Source organism: Carica papaya, chromosome 5 (genome assembly GCF_054855325.1).
Source record: "Carica papaya isolate Zhongbai chromosome 5, ASM5485532v1, whole genome shotgun sequence".
Lineage (NCBI taxonomy): Eukaryota > Viridiplantae > Streptophyta > Magnoliopsida > Brassicales > Caricaceae > Carica > Carica papaya.
The window spans coordinates 7,018,160-7,038,268 of record NC_142313.1 but is presented as its reverse complement, the minus strand read 5'-3'; the positions used below and the strand labels follow the sequence as shown (position 1 = coordinate 7,038,268).

The 20,109-nt window shown below is 33.6% G+C and overlaps 3 protein-coding genes across 5 annotated transcripts; all 3 read left to right on the top strand.

Annotated features, from left to right (window-relative positions):
• Positions 1-16: 16 nt before the first annotated feature.
• On the top strand, positions 17-4,672 carry RHB1A (RING-H2 finger B1A). 3 transcript variants are annotated; one of them, XM_022050593.2, is made up of 5 exons: positions 17-204; positions 972-1,109; positions 1,955-2,327; positions 2,447-2,556; positions 4,275-4,672. In XM_022050593.2, exons 2-5 carry the CDS (start codon positions 1,047-1,049, stop codon positions 4,299-4,301), a joined length of 573 nt encoding a protein of 190 aa, XP_021906285.2. In that variant the 5' UTR covers positions 17-204; positions 972-1,046; the 3' UTR covers positions 4,302-4,672. The 3 variants fall into 3 exon arrangements, with proteins under 3 accessions (XP_021906285.2, XP_021906283.2, XP_021906284.2); XM_022050591.2 differs by having other exon boundaries at positions 18-204; positions 3,951-4,672; XM_022050592.2 differs by having other exon boundaries at positions 18-204; positions 955-1,109; positions 3,951-4,672.
• A 2,353-nt stretch (positions 4,673-7,025) lies between these two features.
• On the top strand, positions 7,026-10,162 carry RLK4 (receptor-like protein kinase 4). Its single transcript, XM_022050607.2, has one exon. It carries the CDS (start codon positions 7,311-7,313, stop codon positions 9,984-9,986), a length of 2,676 nt encoding a protein of 891 aa, XP_021906299.2. The 5' UTR covers positions 7,026-7,310; the 3' UTR covers positions 9,987-10,162.
• Positions 10,163-10,340: 178 nt separating this feature from the next.
• On the top strand, positions 10,341-13,821 carry LOC110820913 (MATE efflux family protein). Its single transcript, XM_088220475.1, has 8 exons — positions 10,341-10,344; positions 11,326-11,714; positions 11,796-12,421; positions 12,532-12,588; positions 12,801-13,039; positions 13,138-13,256; positions 13,421-13,507; positions 13,578-13,821. The coding sequence occupies exons 1-8, from the start codon at positions 10,341-10,343 to the stop codon at positions 13,644-13,646; spliced, it is 1,590 nt and encodes a 529-aa protein (XP_088076601.1). The 3' UTR covers positions 13,647-13,821.
• The last annotated feature ends 6,288 nt before the right edge of the window (positions 13,822-20,109 follow it).

Sequence of the window (20,109 nt, the reverse complement as noted above, 5' to 3'; positions counted from 1 at the left end):
AATAAATAGTAAATACTGCTCTGCTTATGCCATTTCCCATTGGGATACGAGTGGAGCGTATTAGGCTGAAGGAAGCTTAATACCAACAGCGAAGACGAACGACGCATACAAAAAGAAGCACGCCAGTAGACAAACCCTCGCTCCAGTCTCTTTTTCAACTCGCCCAAAAGAATTTTTTATGCTCTTCTCTCTGTCTGTCTCAAGGTCTGGCATGTTCTTAATATCTTCTCTAATGAATTTAAATTCGTTGTTTTCTGTTGAGCCGATTGTTATTTCGATTCACCTGCTTCTCGCTCTTTCCATTTTTGGTCTTAGAAATTAGGGTTTATCATCTTGTATAGGACTATTTGACTTTAGGTTGTTTTTGGGGCAATATGGATTTTGACTCATTTAGTTCTCCATTTTTTTCCTCGTGTGAGGTATGTCCGTTGTTGCGTTGCTTCGGGTTTGCTTCAACTAAGTTGAGTTGAGTGATTTGTTTTGTTTAATTTCCGGTTATGATCCCGAGTTTTTATATTTACTTTGAATCGAATTTTAGTTTATTGTTAACTTTCTTTAGTGGATACTGTTATAGGAGCTACTTGTTCAATAGCTATGTGATTTTTCACCAGTCGAGAGGTTGTCCAAAAATAGAAGAAAACAAAGAGGAAAAGATGCTGATTAGAGAAATATAGGCATGGAAGTTTACTCGAGAAATTGGATTTCTCAACAAGTATGCTTAGAAAGCTTAAAAATATTGAGTTAATGATGTTAAAATATTGAGTTCATGGTGTTTATTTTTTAGATTAAAGAAATTTTCCTTTTCAAACTTGATTCTATTCATTGTTGTGGGCAATTTTGCATGCAGTTCTTTTTCTCCTATGATGTTCAGGGTTGGTTCTGAGTTCTTTAAGTTGTGACAGTGTGGTTGCTAATGTTTCTTGAAGCATGTGTTTATTGACTTTTAATATGTAGCATATAATTATCCTTAGACACACTGCATGAACGTGGAGAATGCAAGAATTGATGATTGTATTAGGTGGATAGCATTCATATAGTCGAAGGGAATGGGGGGTTGCTGTTGTTCTGCCAGAAAGCCACGTCTACATGGAACACCTGTATATTATTATGTCAGTATATCTTTTCTCTTGCTCTTTAAATAAAATTAAAAAAAAAACTTCTCTCTTATTACACATCTCTAGCAACACTAATGTCCTGTATCCCGTTTTTATGATTTTGAGCAGCTATTCTGTAATACATATACTGATAACATCTATATCGCATAAAGTATCGAAGTTTTTTCTTATGATGTCTGTCTTCCTTGAATTTGAAGGATTGTGAAAGGAAAATTTATTGCTGAATAGCAGTACAACACTTTGTAATTTATATTAAAGTAAGGGGCAGGTCACAGGGATTTTGTTTTGGAGAATGATTTTTCCTGGATGATATGGGCATGTAGTCTCTGAACTAATTCAAATATTGAGATGCAGATTTTTAAAGTTGCTATGATTGGTATAATAGGGAGTTCATTTTTTTCTTGAAAGAAGTATAATAGGGAGTTCATATGAAGGTCTATTCTATTGGTAACTAATATTCTGAAATCATGGAGTCCAAGAGAGAGTTCTGACATGTGTGAAATCTTGAGCTCACTATCGTATTTCTTTTAACTTCATGCTTGATATTGCTAGATTTGAGAAGCATATAGATGTTACTATGACATGATGACAGATCATAGATTGTCTGAGTTCAACTGGACAGAGTATGTTGCTAGAAAGATGTAGGAAACCTGCTAAGAATATTACTTTTGAGATAGACGTATTGGTAAATCTTGTAATATGCTTTCTTTTGGTACCAAACTGAATGGCCCAGAAGATTTGGATCACATCTAGATGGTAAATCTTGTTCGTTTTTTTCCTAAATGACAATGATTATTTCTGAAGTATCCTTTTTAAGTCATTGAAATTCCCTTGTGCAGTGTCCTCCAGTTTTGGCTGAGCATGAGTCATTAACATCACAAAGTGGCGCAGCATCAGCATTTGCTGCAGGGCTTCTGGTTGATTTGGAACTGGAAGCATCAATACCAGACACTTTTCGTGCCCCTCCTGCACCTTTGCCATATGATGCGCTCTTGGGGCACCCGCGATCAACTGATTCTGAGTCTGTCATGGAAAGAGTTAGTGGAAGTAGTTTCGAGACATTAGCTACATGTGAAGATCTTGAGGAGTCTGACTGCAAGACTCAAGCCAGTTCTTTGCTTCTTTCACCGAGTAAATCAGAAGCTTCAAAAGCAAATGAACCAAATTTATCAGTAGCAGAAGAGGAGGATGCATGTCCCATTTGCCTTGAAGGTTTTGTGTGATTCCTATAGCTTTTTCTGATTTAATGAATTGTGAAATGAGACATGAAGAGAAAGAACTCTTCTGACAGCCTATAACAGATGTAAAATTTTGTGCTCTTCTACATGCAGAGTATGACTCAGATAATCCAAAACTTCTAACAAAGTGTGATCATCATTTTCACCTCTCTTGCATTCTGGAATGGATGGAAAGAAGTGACAGCTGCCCCATATGTGATCAGGTTTGCCTCTTGAAAGTAATCTGAAGAAAATACTTCAAAAATTACATGAGCTATGTTGCTATCAATTGGAGTCTGATAATTTTCCTTTTAGGGAGCTTTAGCATACTCAACTTCCAGTCTACTGCATCACTTTACTAAAGAAGTTTACCTCTTCACAAAACGCTTAATAATTACTAATGTTATTTGTCAAATGGTAACTTTCTGAACGGCTGAGAGAGTGGAGCTAACCTTGAGCAATCATATTTTGCTAGCTAGGTTTAGTCATATGGTTTCACATTATCACTCTTCCTCACCCCCTATACTCAGTCAAAAATAGTAAGACCATCCTCACTGGTTGGAATAGTAATGTATGAATGAAAAGGGGAAGTTATAAAACTATGATTGATGTTTATGAAGTTTATGAAAGCCTGCCTGTTTAACATACAACAATATGAGTTATCTTATTCATAATTAAAATTAGCATGACTCTTAAAATTTTTTGTTCGTTTAAGTATTGGTTGACCATGATCAATACTGTCATATCGTTTGTCAAGTACGTAATTACTCATTTTTTTTTTAATTCTTTCTGTTTTTTCTTTTCAGTTTTGGTTTTTTTTAACCGGTAAAACTAAAATGAGTTTTTCCTGTTTAATAACTGTATTTTCTTATTTTCTGTGGATGGCAGCTATCATACGAACTAATGGCTAATTTTATCCATGACTAAAACAAAATCATGACTAAAATAATGTTTCTTTTTTTTTTTTAGTTTTAACTGTTACTTGACCATGATTACTATTATCATATCATTAATTAAGTACATAAAAAGACCTATTATCTACATTTATTTTTGCTTCATCCCTTCAATAATCCTCTCTGTTTATTTTTTTTTAAGTTCAGGTTTCTCCTTTGCTTTTTACAAGAAAAATTAAAGTGTGTTTTTCCTGTTTTACAGCTACATTTTTTTTTTTTTTTCTGTTTTGGTTGAAATCAGCTAAAACATAATCTTATGTCCTGTGTTATTCATAAGTAAAATTGACATTATGAATTCACGGCTCTTAAAATCTTTTTTGTTTGTTTGACTATTTGTTGACCATGATTAATATTTTTTTTTCTGATAAATTCTATAATATATACATGTATATAGATGTAGATATTTAATTTTATTTGCAAAGAATTGAAAAAACATTTAAAGCTAATTTAGTTCACACCAATTAATGTGAGAGTAAAATCTCATAGGTATAGAAATAAATAAATATTTGTTAAATTTTAAACAGTGGAACCTGGTCAAGGCATGTTTTGATTTATTTCCAAAATGCAGCGCTTTTGTAAATTTGCATAAACATTTTCTCAGTTTGCCAAGAAACAGCTGTTATATTTGTACACTGATGAAATTTTCTACCTCTTTAATGTCACAGGAAATGGTATTTGATCACACATTTAATTAGTTGCTCAATATTTTTTTTCCAAGTTAGAAGTTTCTTTGCTGTCTTGAATGGAAGCCGGGCAATCTGGTAGATTGCAGATGTCCATCTCTGCTTTGTTTTATAGCTGGTCAGCAGATGATACCACGAATTCAAGTCTCTTTGATTGTAGTTATTCTCAAAGTTCATTAAAAAGTGATTGTTTTACTTGGTTAGTCGCCCATGATATCAAAATTGAAGGAACAAAGTTTTGACACAGTGATGATAGGTAGCTGTTTCACCATGCTCTTCTTCATTGGTTAGATTTTTGAACTGCAGTTCTCAGATGGCTCTATAAAGTATTAAGGAAGAAGCATGTAAAGCTGCATAGTTGTTTGATGAAGTTGAATGATCAAGGTTCACTTTCCTAGATACAAGAAATGGTCAGTTTTACCTTCCACTTTGTGTTGATATGCTGTGTCACTTGTACAGTTGCTGTTTTTTTTTTTTTTTTTTTTTCTAGTTTTCTTTTTTTTACTTTCTGCTTTAAAAGGTGAAGGAAATGAAATTCCTTGTTTGCTGCACATATTGACTCTTTTATGCTGTTGTTGTATATCACAAGTATTTCATATTTTGTATGGGCTTGGATGGGGGATAATTGTACTGGGACAATGGAACAGTGGATGAAAAAGTCATGAATTTGCTTTAAGTGAACTCTGATTATACTTTTCAGGTCACACTCTCCATTTTGTATTCAGTATGTGTGAGCTAACTTGATTACTTCCAGCTAAGGTTACCCAGTTGACTCGGTGACTTCTCCAAGTTTGCAGGGGAGAACCTAACACGGTTCAAATCCTTACAATTGCAAATGCCATTTACATGCATAATAGATGCCTTTTTATGTCTTGTCCATTCTTCTTCCTGCTTCTTATGCAGCTAAGGCAGTCAGTGAGAGAAGCTGGAATATTTAGATCTTCCGAATACTCAGGTAATTGGTAGTCTTATTTTTTTTTTGTTTCTTTAAATGAAAATAATAAACCTTTTTGTTAGACATGCACAGCATGCTAGGAATTGAATTCGACTCGTACCTTTATTATATTAGGGCACCTATGTAATCGGAGTACACGAATAAATAGGCAAATTATGTTATGCTTTAGAGACATTAAACGTTTTGGTGGTAATTTTTTAACCTTTTATAGTAATTTAGAATATCAATATAGTAATCACATGGGGTTATCTATCTAGTCACTATATTCATCCAGTTATTATTACCAAAAAGAAAATACTAATGGTACTTTTGAGACAATACAATAGCAGTCGAGGAAATAGAGTTGAAACTTGGGTCAAAAGACGAGTTAAGGTTTAGGTACGGTACCATAAAGCTCAAACCCGACAGGTTAATGGTAATGGTTAGTAGGTTGAAATCAATAGCTTAAATTTGAAGTTAGGGCAACACTCTGATCCGTTCTAATAGTGGAACGGTGTTTCCACTTTTGGTTGTTGCCTGTTCCGTGTGTTGAACTTTTTGTTTCTTGAGTTGACCCCTCCTCTTATGCTGAGATATTAGAAAAGAAAAATCTGGAGTTGGTGAAATGTCAGATCAACACCAGACTTTTAATGACTATCATTATTAGCAGATGGATCGAGTTTGGTGATGACTCACTTGAAGGAATGGCCTGGTCTAACACTGTATTAATACCAAGTTATCTATTTTAAAAGTAAAGTAAAACTTCACTATTTTGAATTAGATTTAAAAGTACTTTTTTTATAAATTAGATTTTGCATAAATATTAAAGTCTTCAGCTCTCGTCCTATACACCTAATATTAATAGAATTAGGACAGCCATTAATTTTGATCTTAATTAGATCATTGAGTATCGGATAGAAGACAAATTTAAGGTACAATAAAGTTCGTTGGAACTGCATATTTAATAAATCATTAAATTAAGGAAACTAGAGTGTTTGGAGATTTTAGATTTGAATTTCCAAAATATTTGTCACTTTTGAGCCGTGGACATTTAGATTTGTGAACGGCAGGGACAGCAAAGCAAATAAACACTCCCAACGTGACTGCATTGCAAATTTTTGGATCCACACGCACGCACGTGTTAAAAGTTTTTGAGGGGTAACAACTTAAACTTCATAAAAGGGTTTTGACTCGGTGATCAATCTAAAGTTTTCATTTATGATTAAGATTTAAGCCTTCAAATTTTGACACGCACAAAATTTATTAAATATTTTATTGTGCTTATTGGAAAAAAATAAATAAATTCAGAAGAGTCCATAACTATGAAAAATAATAATAATAATAATAATAATAATAAAATTATGAGACAACTTTGGAAGCTATTAGAGCATATCCTTAAAAATAATTTTAGATGGTTCCTTTAACCCTTCTGAAACTATGGATGGAAAAATTAGATTCATCAACGACATAATATTTTCTTATCATTGTTGTTAGTTAATGAATAAAGAAATGTTTCTTCAAAGATTCGTTATATTAGCCCAGGAGATGGGGTCATGTACTATATATGTCCCTTCTTTTTAATATATATATATATATATATATATATGAGCATGAGAAATTTTAAAAATAGAAACAATTGTCTAAATAGGTTACTTTTTTAACATAAAAATATATTAAATATTTAAATTGCAATAAACTTAAACGTAAAATTATAATTCTGTATTTTTTGACAAGACCTCTCTCTATATCTGCGGTTCTAGAAAATTAATGTAAAGAAAATAAATTTAAGTAAAATGACCGAAAAGCACATGCGGCTGCGCGCGTGCGTATACATCCCAGGGGATCTCTTTATTTTACAACTTTTTAGCTTTTTGATAATTTTTGGTAAAAAATTTAATAATGGTCTGTTGAAAAGTAGAGAGGAGAGTGGGGAGTGGACCGGAGCACTTTTGTCGCCCACCTCACATCCATATTTTTCACATTCCTCCTATTACTTTTACTAAAATACCCCTCCCCATATCGTATACTTATTTTTGCACTTCCCATAATTTTCAATCTATTATTTTAAATATTAAATATTTAATGAGAATAAAAATAATAAAATGACCTCAAAAAACGACAAACATATATTAGTCTTCTCCTTGCCAAGGCTAATTCCGTAATTTTATGTTAATAATTCCGAGAACCTTGTTGTCTCCTTTTTCGTTTGTATCCCGTGAATGGCAGCTTTTTGCTGATATCCTACAGAAATCCACTCTCTCTCTCTAACTTTCTCTTCATCTCTCTCTAAATTGAACAGAAGGAGAGGCAGCTCTCATCCCGCGGAACAGGGATTCTCTGTCTCTTTGGAAGAGACTGCCTTTCTTCCCAACCAAACAGGAATAAGGCTCCACAACTAACTCATCAAAATGCTACCATTACCATCCATCTCCTCCATGTCGCTTCCTCTCCTGCTTCTTCTTCTCCTACTACTCTTTTCTGGGATCCCCAATGCTGCTTCCTTCACCGACACTCAAGCTACTCAACCCACCTCCTCAACTACCCAAATTAGCAATATCTCCGGCCAGGCAAAACCAAGGCGTGCTAACACCAGTAGTCGGAGATCTGTCATCGGTAGAAGCAGAGGCTTACTCGAACTAGATGCAGAAGTCGATACAGTGCTTAGCAGGAGCACGAAACTGAAGAGAAGCAATGTTATAATCAGCGGAGATAGAAAAATCGCAAGCAGGAATGGTACTTTCCAGCTGGGCTTCTTCAGTCTTAATGGCGAAGCAAGTTGGTATTTGGGAATCTGGTATGCTTCAATTCCAACTCCCACATACGTTTGGGTCGCGAATCGCGAAAAACCCGTTAAGAATCTCACCTTATCTTCTCTGGAAATCAACGAAGAAGGCCAATTAGTCGTGAGAGAATCCCCGAGCACAGTCGTCTGGCAAACCACGAACACGGATAAAGCGACAGCCATACGTCTTTTAGAGACCGGAAACCTCGTTCTGCTACGGTCCCGGGAGGGTCCACCAGTCTGGCAGAGCTTTGACTACCCGTCTGATACATGGCTTCCCGGCATGAATCTTACCGGCAAGAAATTCTTGACTTCTTGGCGAAGTTTGTTTGACCCCGCACCGGGATATTACTCTCTTCGGCTGAACCCGGAAGGTTACAACGAGTTCCAGCTCGTTTACAACGCCACCATTGCGTTCTGGTCCACCGGCAACTGGACCGGCAGTGCTTTTTCCGGTGTTCCCCAGATGACAATCCCTTATATATACCGGTTCCATTTTACAGATCCGTTCTCCCCGACGGCCTCGTTTTGGTACACAGAGATTTCTCTTGAGAAGGGGCTAAAACCACCCTTGACAAGGTTTCAAGTAGACGCCAACGGTCAGCTCCAGCAGTACACTTGGTCAACCCAGATCGAGAACTGGAACATGTTCTGGTCCCAGCCGGAGGACCGTTGCAGTGTTTACGGTTTATGCGGCGATTCGGGGTTTTGTGTTGGTTCATTGTTGAAGCCTTGTGTGTGTCTCAATGGTTTTACTCCCAGGGACGGGTACGCTTGGGATTCTGGGGATTACTCCGGCGGTTGTCGCCGGGAGAGCGGTGAGTTCTGCGATGAGAGAGATGGGTTTCTAAACGTCGGTGCCGTGAAGTTCGACGGAGCAACTATTGTGTCGTTTCCGGGGAGTAGGAGTTCATGTGAGAAATCTTGTTTGAGAAATTGTTCTTGTGTTGGATTGTACCATGATGGCAAAACCAATTTGTGCAAGAACTTACACGGGTTGCTATTGAATTTGAGGAATTCGAGCTCCGATACAACCTACGACGATGTTCTTTATATTAGGGTTCCGAATGAAGGAATTAGTAAAAGTAATGTGTCAAAATCCATGGTTTTAGTTGGTAGCATTGTTGGGTCAATTGCATTTTTGGGGATAACAGTATTAACCTTGTTGATTTTGAGGAAGACGAGAAAGAGAAGGAAAGGTATGGAAGAAGACGTTTTCCCTGTGTTGAATCTGAAGGTCTTTTCTTACAAAGAGCTTCAAGTAGCAACAAAGGGTTTCTCTGAGAAACTAGGGCATGGCGGATTTGGAGCAGTTTTCCGAGGAGAGCTACCGGATTCTACTCCAGTTGCTGTGAAACGCCTGGAAAGGCCAGGTAGCGGCGAGAAGGAATTCAGGGCAGAGGTCTGCACCATTGGTAATATTCAACATGTTAATCTTGTCAGACTTAGAGGCTTTTGCTCTGAGAATTCTCATAGGCTGCTAGTTTATGATTACATGCCAAATGGTCCTTTGAGCTCGTATTTGTGCCATGAAGGTCCTAATTTGAGCTGGGAGGTTAGATTCCGGGTAGCAACTGGGACCGCGAGAGGCATTGCATATTTACACGAAGAATGTAGAGATTGCATCATTCATTGTGATATTAAACCCGAAAACATACTTTTGGACAGTGATTATGTAGCTAAGGTATCAGATTTTGGATTGGCAAAGCTCGTTGGTAGGGACTTTAGTCGGGTTTTGGCCACGATGAGAGGCACCTGGGGCTATGTTGCACCAGAATGGATCTCTGGTTTGGCAATTACCACGAAAGCCGATGTTTATAGCTATGGAATGACATTGTTGGAGTTAATTGGCGGACGAAGAAACGTGGAGGCACCACCTCCATCTGCAGGCAATGTGAATTTTGGGGGATATGGTGAGAAATGGTTTTTCCCTCCATGGGCAGCTCGACAAGTGATCGAGGGAAATATAGCTGCCATTATTGACACCAGACTCAATGGTGCATACAAGAGTGAGGAGGCAATGCGGCTGGCAATGGTGGCAATCTGGTGCATACAAGATGATGAAGAAATAAGGCCTGCAATGGGAATGGTAGTGAAGATGTTGGAAGGAGTGGTGGAAATAGCCATTCCTCCACCACCTAAACTGATTCAAGCACTGGTTTCTGGAGATTCATATCAGGGAATTAAGATGGATTCAAACATGATGGCCTCGACTGGTGGTGGCTGTTCCGATTTAAACATGGGTTTATCAAGTGCGGGTTCGCGATCATCTGGTGGGAAAACCTCTTTTCTTGATGATTGAGACACATTAGATTAACAATGTCCAGGACAACTGACCAAAAGCTAATTTGGTGGAGATCTTTGTTGTTTGCTAACCTTTGATTTTAGGGTTTGTTCTTCTTGTTTAAGTACACAAAAGAGAATATCTTGTGTAGATTTCCATGGCAGATGTATAGAGAACTGTTACTTTGTTCTTTACTGCTTGCAGCTTTTTTAGACTTTTCATTTATTTACATGGTAGGTCTAGAAAGTTCTATCATTTTTTTTTTAAAAAAATCTTCTTCCACTAACATTACACAGAAAGTCAACAAATTTACCAAATTTGAGTGGGAATTCAACTTAGAAATATATATATATATAGAATCTTAGTATGGATATGGGTATCTGGAGGAATGAGAGAGTAGGGTCCCCATTAAAAGCAGCTAATTTTTGACTTTATAGGCTTACAGATTACGAAATATAACTATAATCGGTAAGGATTTAATCTCCTTTAGTAGTCATTTTTTATTAAACAATTATACGAAGTTTATAAATTAATTAAATTATGCTAATTAAACAGTACATTATTTAGTTATAATTTTTTGAATTAAAAAAAATTAATTAATTAATTAAACGGCAAGAGAAAAAGTGAATTTAAAACTGTCGAGTACTGGGCTCAGACCCATGTAAGCCCACGCCCACTTAGTTTTGTTTTTTTATTTTTACTTCTGGCTGCATTCAGTAATAATCGGTTGTAAAAACTGTCCAAAAAAATAAAATTAAAAAAAAAAAAACCAACTTTAATTACACATATTTTTTACCCATCAAAAGTAAAAAACCACCCAAAGCCCATTTCCCCTACTAAATTAAGATTCAAACCCACATTTTTAATCCAACATGGTCGCGCTAATCATCCCATCAATGACAATTAATCAAAGTTAGACATACTAATCATCCAATTACTTAATTAAATTAACAAAAGTGAACGTTATAGTCCACTACTTAAATTAAATTAAATTAAATTTAGGACAAAAATCAATCCCAAGTGAACAAATATTTTGGCATGTTGTATACTCTGCTCTTTATGTCATTGACTCAACCCGTTGACCAAATCAGGAATTTCCATCAGAAGACTGAGTCAACTCTTTCTCTGTCTCTCCCTCGTAACTGATTTCTTCAATTCCATGCCCACCCTACATTCTACCTTCCAAATATTTACAAACCCATATAAAGAAAACACCAAAAACCCAACAAAATTATTATTTTCTACATCAATAATCTTAAAAACAAGAAATTAAAACCAAAAAAAAAAAAAGATAAGGTTCGATTAAAAAAGCGAGTAAAAATTGCGAACCATATAGAAAATGTTGAAATTGAAGCAGGCGACAAGAGGCCTACTTCATCCCCTCTTGCCTCATCATCTACCCGCAGCACCAACCCCTTGTTCGACGACGATGACGGCCGCCGCAGCTTCTCCGTCTTCGAAACTGAGGTTTTACCCGCTGATCTCCATCATGCGCCGACGACGTTAATTGGGTTAGAAGAAGGAGAGGATTATCCTGCCGTACATAGTTTCCACGACGCAAAATGTATATGTTACATGGAGTCCGTCAAGCTCTGGGCCATTGCAGGACCTATTGCCTTCAATATTCTCTGTAACTATGGCGTCAATTCTTTCACCAATATATTCGTTGGCCATATCGGAAATATCGAGCTTTCCGCCGTCGCCATTGCTCTCTCCGTCGTCGCAAACTTCTCTTTCGGCTTCCTGGTTAGTTTCTCTCAATACCCTTTTCCTTCTTTACATCCGACCAGACTTGGACTGCTGTAAAATCTAACATGAAAATGGCAGCTGGGTATGGCGAGCGCATTAGAAACACTTTGCGGACAGGCGTTTGGAGCTGGCCAAGTAGAATTACTTGGGGTTTACACGCAACGTTCGTGGATAATTCTCTTCGGAGCCTGCTTCTTTCTACTACCCTTATACATATACGCTACGCCGATTCTTAAACTGCTAGGACAAGAGCCGGAAATTGCAGAGATCGCCGGAAAATTCACTATGCAAGTGATCCCACAAATGTTTTCTCTGGCAATCAACTTCCCCGTTCAGAAATTCCTGCAAGCTCAAAGCAAGGTTGGAGCTTTAGCCTGGATTGCATTCGGAGCTATGATTATACATATCGGAATCCTTTACCTGTTCATCAGTGTTTTTAAATGGGGTCTCGCCGGAGCTGCGGCTGCCTACGACGTGTCGGCTTGGGGGATATCTTTGGCTCAGGTTGTGTATGTTTTGGGTTGGTGTAAAGATGGGTGGAAAGGATTATCTTGGTTAGCTTTTAAAGATATTTGGGGATTTCTGAAACTTTCTGTAGCTTCAGCTGTGATGCTTTGTTTGGAGATTTGGTATTTCATGACCATAATTGTTCTTACTGGTCACCTTGAAGATCCTATTATAGCAGTTGGTTCACTTTCTATCTGGTAATTAATCTATTTTTTTTTTTTTAATCCATTTCAAGTGTTAAGCTCTATGGATTTCATTGGGTAAAATTTCTGAGTTTCACTTTCTCTTTTGATTTTTACCATCACAGCATGAACATAAATGGCTGGGAAGGCATGTTGTTTATTGGAATCAATGCAGCTATAAGGTAAAGAAAGATTAATATATAACTCCAACGTGACTATATTAAATCCTGTTCCTAGAACAAGTACGATATTATCATTATTTATATTTAAACTAACAACAGAAGAGACGATAACCAAGATTCGAATACTAACTCTTTGAATAGTTAACTAATTTTAGGATTATGGAGTACGGAATATAACAAGTAATGATGTTGGTATTGTTGGTTCTTTTCAGTGTTAGAGTGTCGAATGAACTTGGCTCCGGACACCCGAGAGCTGCAAAATACTCTGTCATTGTTACCGTTATCGAATCTGCCTGCATCGGAATCATGTCGGCCGCGGTTATCCTGGCAACAAGGAACCAATTTGCCATCATCTTTACCAGTAGTAAAGAGATGCAAAAAGCAGTGGCTAATTTAGCATACCTTCTTGGGATAACTATGATGCTAAACAGCATCCAGCCGGTTATATCAGGTGATAGATAGTATATGAACGCATACATAGTTTCATAAATACACACACACACATATATATATTACCCAGATGATTGTATTCATGAAAATGCCTTGCAGGTGTTGCTGTGGGAGGAGGATGGCAAGCCTTGGTTGCTTATATCAACCTGTTTTGTTATTATGTTATTGGGTTGCCTCTTGGTTTTCTTCTTGGTTATAAAACAAATATGGGAGTACAGGCAAGTTTATGAGTACATATTTAATCAATAATTATATTAACTACACACATATTTTCCAATTCTGCAATAATAAATATAAAACTAACTTATAATTATAATGTCATTTAAATTTGTGATCATCTTACATTATATGTCTACTCTTCTTCAATAAAATTGGAATGCAGGGAATTTGGGTCGGCATGATTGTTGGGACTTCTTTGCAGACACTGATCCTGTTATATATCACACATCAAACTAATTGGAATAAAGAGGTAAAATTATTTTAGATTACAATTATACTTGTATTTTACAATAAATTACTTTTTAAATTTTGATTTTCAGGTTGAACAAACATCGGAACGAATGAGAAAATGGGGTGCAAGTCAAGAATATGATATTGTTTCGACTTAGAAATTAATTACTTATCTACTGATCTACTTTTAAATATATACATATAAATGTACATAGTATAATTTTTATATATTTACAAATACTTTTGAGCCATCGGGTTATTCAGTACTTAAAAATTTTGAGTTATTATTTTATATTTAAAATTTATATTTTATACTCTAATTTAATTGATTTAGTCCAATTTTTTATTTAATTATTAAATAATTTAGTAGTTTTATTTTTTGTATTAAATCTCAACATGGTATTTATTTTATTTCATCTTTTATTTTCTTCTATCAGCTGGATTTGAATTTCTAAACACTACTACAGAATTTAAAAATTATATCAATTAATAAATAAATTGAGCCTTGACGCTGATTATTTGTCTAAATTATTTTACTTCTCATTTAATTTTTTTTAATAAATAAATTTAGTTTCTACTTTTTTGAGATTAAAAATAATAATAATAATAATAGGAAGTCACTATCAAGACTCTGACGGCCTCAACTGTCATTAACGGTTTCCTCGTTTGATTTATATTTCTGATATTACATTCCCGCCACCGCCTTCTACTTTCATAATTTGCACACTGACCCCATTCTTATGTCAATAATTACATTTCGACCCTCCGTTTAAACTTTAATTCAGTAATTTCCGATTTTATTATCTACTCTTTTTTTTTTTTTTTTTTTTAAAAGAGTGAAGGGCCCACTTTATCTTATATATGGGATGAGTGGGGAAATGTTTCTACTATAGTTTTTTTTCACGTAATGCTAATTTTTAAATTATAGAAAATAATAATAATAATTTATAACGAAAAGATATGTTGATTAAATATACATTGTAGATTGATTTAGAAATTTATGTTGGCTTAAGATTTAAAGGGCTTAGTGGGCTTTTATTTTTTATCATAAAGATTTTTCGGACAATTTCATATCTATTTTGATTTTGGTTGAGAAAAGTAAACTTTCAGTTACGCATTATTGTTATTTAAACTTTAAATATTTATTAATTTATATAAAAAATTTCAAAAAATTAGATTGGAATCTAAATCACCATGTTCACATTAAATAAAAAAAAAATAGATCTGAAACGAAAACGTACATAAATTTATAGTGAAAGAAATATGTACATTCTACGAATGATCTTCTAAATTAATACGTGATCTTTTGGAATTTTTACATTTTATGATAAGATGATAGAAATAAAAAAACTATACATGTAATTTAGATATCATAACCATTTATTTATATCATTGAATTTTTATTATTTTTAATTTAACGCTCATCATAAAATAAAAAAGAACGTTTTTTTTTTCTAGGCACATAAAAGATACTTATATTTTATTTGACGTATTAAAATTTAATATCTTTTTAACCTTAACATATCATTTTTAAACAAATCTAATCAAATTAATAATTTTTTATGTTCAATAAAACTCATGTTAAGATCACAAGATTGATTAAAATTTAATAATTTATTAATTCGATTAATTAGTCAAAATTATTTTTAAATATTTTATTAAGTATCTAAAATATAGTCTAATAATTTTAATTTTTTTTATTAGAAGTAGAAGAAAAATATACTTGTAGAACAAATGAAAAATGTTAAAGAGCAAATTACAATTAAAAAAAATTTAGAAACCAACGGTAACAAGTATTAAATTTTGAGAAATAATTTTATAATTTGTCTTTATATTCTTATTTCATTACTTGCTATTTACCCACATAATTAACCATTTTTTTAATGGCCCACTCTTTTTCACCGATTCGAATTCAATTGCACAGAAATGAGTTTGAACATATTAGATTAAGGGATTAGAACACAAAATGTCAATCTCTATGTGAATGTAGATTGATAATTTTTGAAATATGTTAAATTTTTTTTCTAATTCTTCTTTTTTTATTCTTTCAAGAGATCACCACCTACTACTTCCAAAGAAATAATAATTCTCTTTGTTTTCATTTAAGTCCTTAAGTCAATTCAAATTTTTATAATGATTTAGTTTCAATCTTGATTTGTATATGCCTTAGAAAAAAAATTAAGCTATTTTCTTAAAGTATTTATAATTTTGATAAATAATCGTATGTTTGTACCAAATTTGTTTGAGTTTATTTAAAAGAAAAATGAAACAATGCATCGGGCAATAAAATAACACCCATTTAATAATGTTTTAAGACTTTCTATATGTAAATAATTTCGTAACATTTAACTTTAAAATAATGAAATCTATTTTTTTTATAAAAATGATAATAATAATGACTAATAAAAAAATAAATTAAAAATAAAATCAAATAATAATAAATAAATAAATTTGGGGACTCTTTTGAAAATAAATTTTTTTAGTTAGGGCCATTATGCGATAAAAATAGGTATATTTAGAGAGATTCTAAGTGACTAGGTGTCACTATACGAATTCTACAAAATGAGCCATGTGAAAGCCCAGTCAGCAACACGTGCGAATTGTCACACGTTGCATGACAATCGCATCGACAGAGACTCCCACGCAGAAAGCTCACATCAGCAATCCGCGTGTCAGGAGGATCGAACGGCTCGTGGTCGTTCCTGTGTGCAGACAGTCTAGATTCACGCTCGCCCGAATTTAAACGAACAACTTTGATAAATCACACATCAATCCAAAGGCTCCTACGATCAACAACTTATATATGAGGGCTAGCCAATCCAATGGTCACGATCGCTCGTGCGAGGAAAAGACCGGTTTCCCTTAAATGGCACCGATCGGATTCCCATTGCGCCTCGTCAGTCCGATCGGATGGCAGAGATTAATGGGAGAGATGTTTTAAACTTCTATTTAGCCGGCCTCCCAAACTCTAGCTGACACAATCGACTGGAGGGGAAGTGGCAAGGGAGACTGGAGAGAGAGCAGGTGATAGAGCGACAATGGTGCAGTCGTGCCAGAGACCCAACTGACACCGGTAAGCCTGATTTTTTCCTCTTTTCTTCGTAAAACCCTTTCCTTTCACGTTTTTTAGTTGATTTCAATTGTAATTCCACTAGAATTCGACATAACCAAGAGAGAGAAACACCAGGGAAGAAGAACCAAGTGGAGAGCTTGGTTGCTCCATCGTACCAGAATTCCAAATCGACTCCAATGAGTGTTCTCACTCATTTTTACCACTTTTTACTTTTTTTTGCACTACTTTAACACAAACTCCTTGATTCCACTAAAAAACTCAAAAATCCGAGAGTTTAGAGCTACCACAATCGCAAATGAGAGAAACGGTGTTCTAACCTCTGATTTAAGGTAAGAATACCTCGATCCTTTTTCCTGTTATGGTTAAATCAAAGTTTAATCGATAATAAGTGACGATTCAAAATGATTTTGCGATTACTTGATGATTAAATATAGGTTGTTGATAAAGTCAGTTAATCAATTTAGTTTATGTCCGTTATTAGTTTTATTTGCATTTTTTTTATTCTTTATTTTTATTTTATTTTTACTTCTGTTCTCTTTATTTATTTATTTTTCAATTTTATATTTTCATTCAGTTTGTCTATTCTATTTTTATTTCGTTATATTTATCTAGAATTAATGTATTAATTACATATCTGGAATCGCTGTACTTTACTCCATTCCATTTTATTTTGTTTTGTGTTATTTTGTTATAGTTTATTTTATTTTGCTTCATTATTACATTCTATTTTATTTCATTTCACCTTAATTTCTTCGTTTTGTTTTATTATTTATGTTATTTCATTGTATGAAATTTTTATCCTATTTTGCTATCTTATTTCACTTTTACCTACGATCTTATCCTTAATGAGTATCGAAACATGAATGACATACTTTTGTATTATCTGATGTATAGGTCTTACGGGTTATTAATTGTTTGGATAATAGTGAAATGTATACATGCGTAAAATGATGACATGAATCAAATGCTTACTGGGCATCATAGAAAAGAGTGTACAGACTTGATACATAGGGTGAATCATACCGTAAACATATCCCTAGTTATACAGGGCTAGGAAGTGCCATACCGAACAGGGTTGGGAGTTAATTAATTACACTCGTACCGGACCGAGTATTGAGACAATCTTTAATTGTAACACCCATTACTGGACGGGGTATGAGGATGACCAATGATTTATAAAGAAAATATTTATGTATTCACGTATAATGGGGATCCTTATGGACCCTTAGCAATACTGGTAGTGAAAGTAAAAAATAACATGACGGAAATAAAGATAGTAATTAACCCTAATTTAGGTGAGATTGTAAAGAACCTAACATTATATATTTATTAGAATGGATGTTTACTGTGATTTAATCATGATTCTTATTATATCTTAGTGTATTGTATTTAAAAGACTGAAAATAGACCCCCAACGATACTGATAGTGAAAGTAAAAAATAACATGACGGAAATGAAGATGATGATTAACCCTAGTTTTGGTGAGATTGTAAAGAACCTAGCATTATATATTTATTAGAATGCATGTTTACTGTGATTTAATCATGATTCTTATTATGTCTTAGTGTATTGTGTTTAAAAGACTGGAAATGGACCTTCATCGATATTGGTAATGAAAGTAAAAAGTAACATGACAGAAATGGAGATGGTAATTAACCCTAGTTTGGGTGAGATTGTAAAGAATCTAACATTATATATTTATTGGAGTGCATGTTTACTGTGATTTAATCATAATTTTTATTATATCTTATTGTATTGTATTTAAAAGACTGTTAATAAGAGAAAGAAATAATAATATTTTCAGTAAAAATGGATAAGGGATGCATTAGCATTCGGATTTTACTAAAAATGTATGTTCCATCGGTAGTGTTATGGTTTTCTATAACTTTTTAATTAATGTGTCGGTGGTAAGATTTTTGGTATTCTTATTTAGCTAGTGTAACTCTCCATTTTCTTATTAACCATTTGAGATCGAGACGATCAAGAATTGAATTCCAAACAGTGAAAGAATAGTCAGGATATTATTCAATTTCGTTCTTCCAAACTTGAATTAAGGTTAGTTATTGTCTTTGTAGTAGTTTTTGTTTTACGTTTTAATATCTTTTAGGTATTTTGAGTATTTCAAGTTAACATGCAGAGGAATGTAACTTTTAAACTTTAAACTCTTCCACAAAATTATAACTTCGATATCGTTTTATCACTACAATCATGTTAAATCCTCAAAACCCTAAATGGGGATTATTGGGTCCCTACAAACTTGGTAAAAAGTGTATAAGAATAATAAGGTAAAATATATAAGAAAACAATAGAAAGTGGTTAATGATCTTAAGATGATGTAGAAGTTAATCAAGCCTTACGAATAGTAGCACATTCATGTCAAGAAACTTTCAAGATGAATAAATGATACTACTAAATTTTATTTTAGAAAGATCACTCTAATACTTAACTTATTAAATTTTTTTTAGAATTTTTAAAAATAAAAAGTTTTAGTTCTAGAAAAATAACTTATCTATAGTTATCGAGTCTTATCTATCTAATCATTCATTTAATAGATATTATTAGTGATATACTAAATCTTATGTATACATTTTGTCTTAATAATTATCCCGGTATGGGGTTTAAATAATTTTGGACTTCAATTACAATAATCTCTTATTTAATTTATTTAAAATTATTTTGTAATACTACTTATGTAATTGAATGAATTTTAAAGTTAAGTGGTATAAAATGGAAACAAGTAGTGTCATGAGATATTGGGTTGAGGTATTTTTCATGGAGTCAATGATAGAAAAAGTAGTCCATATTTACTTTAGATGTGGGGTAAAGGCATATAAGTTACTTTTTTCCTTCTACTAAATTGATTAAGAATTCATGTGGACCTAAAATTTGATGAAAATGGATTTTAATTTTACAATCATGCAAGCTTTTGGAAGAAATCCACATAGGTTTTGTATGGATTTGAGAAAACACACTTGGGTTCTAAAAGGCCCACTATAATAAGAGCATAGTTGAGGCCATTACTTTAACTCAAGCCCTTCAAATGACTTGAATGAATATTTGGTTGGATGGTTGGTACAATAATGTCTCTATAAGAGAATGTAAGTTTGAGTTACTATGTATTTTCGCTTAATCTCAATAGAAAATTGTATTATAATAAATATGTACGTATTACTTAAATATTAATTGTATATATTTCTATCAAAAAAAGAATCTCTATACAACATAGAGTTAGAAATACACACCATCACTCCTAAAGTGAGTGGTCAATAGAGTAAGCTTAGGTGAGGAAAAAGTTTGAGCATAAAATTGAGCATGTCAAATTAATTTTTTTTTTCCCGATACAAATCAATAAAGGTTTATTATGAATTCTAAAAGTTTTGTCATAATAAGAATGTAGTTGAGGTTATTATTTTACTTCGAACATTTTAGATAGCTTTAATGAATATTTAGTTCGTACATTAATCCCTCTATTAGATAACATAATTTAAATTATTATGCATTTTCGTATAAATTCATTAAAAAAATATATTATAACATAAAATTGAGCG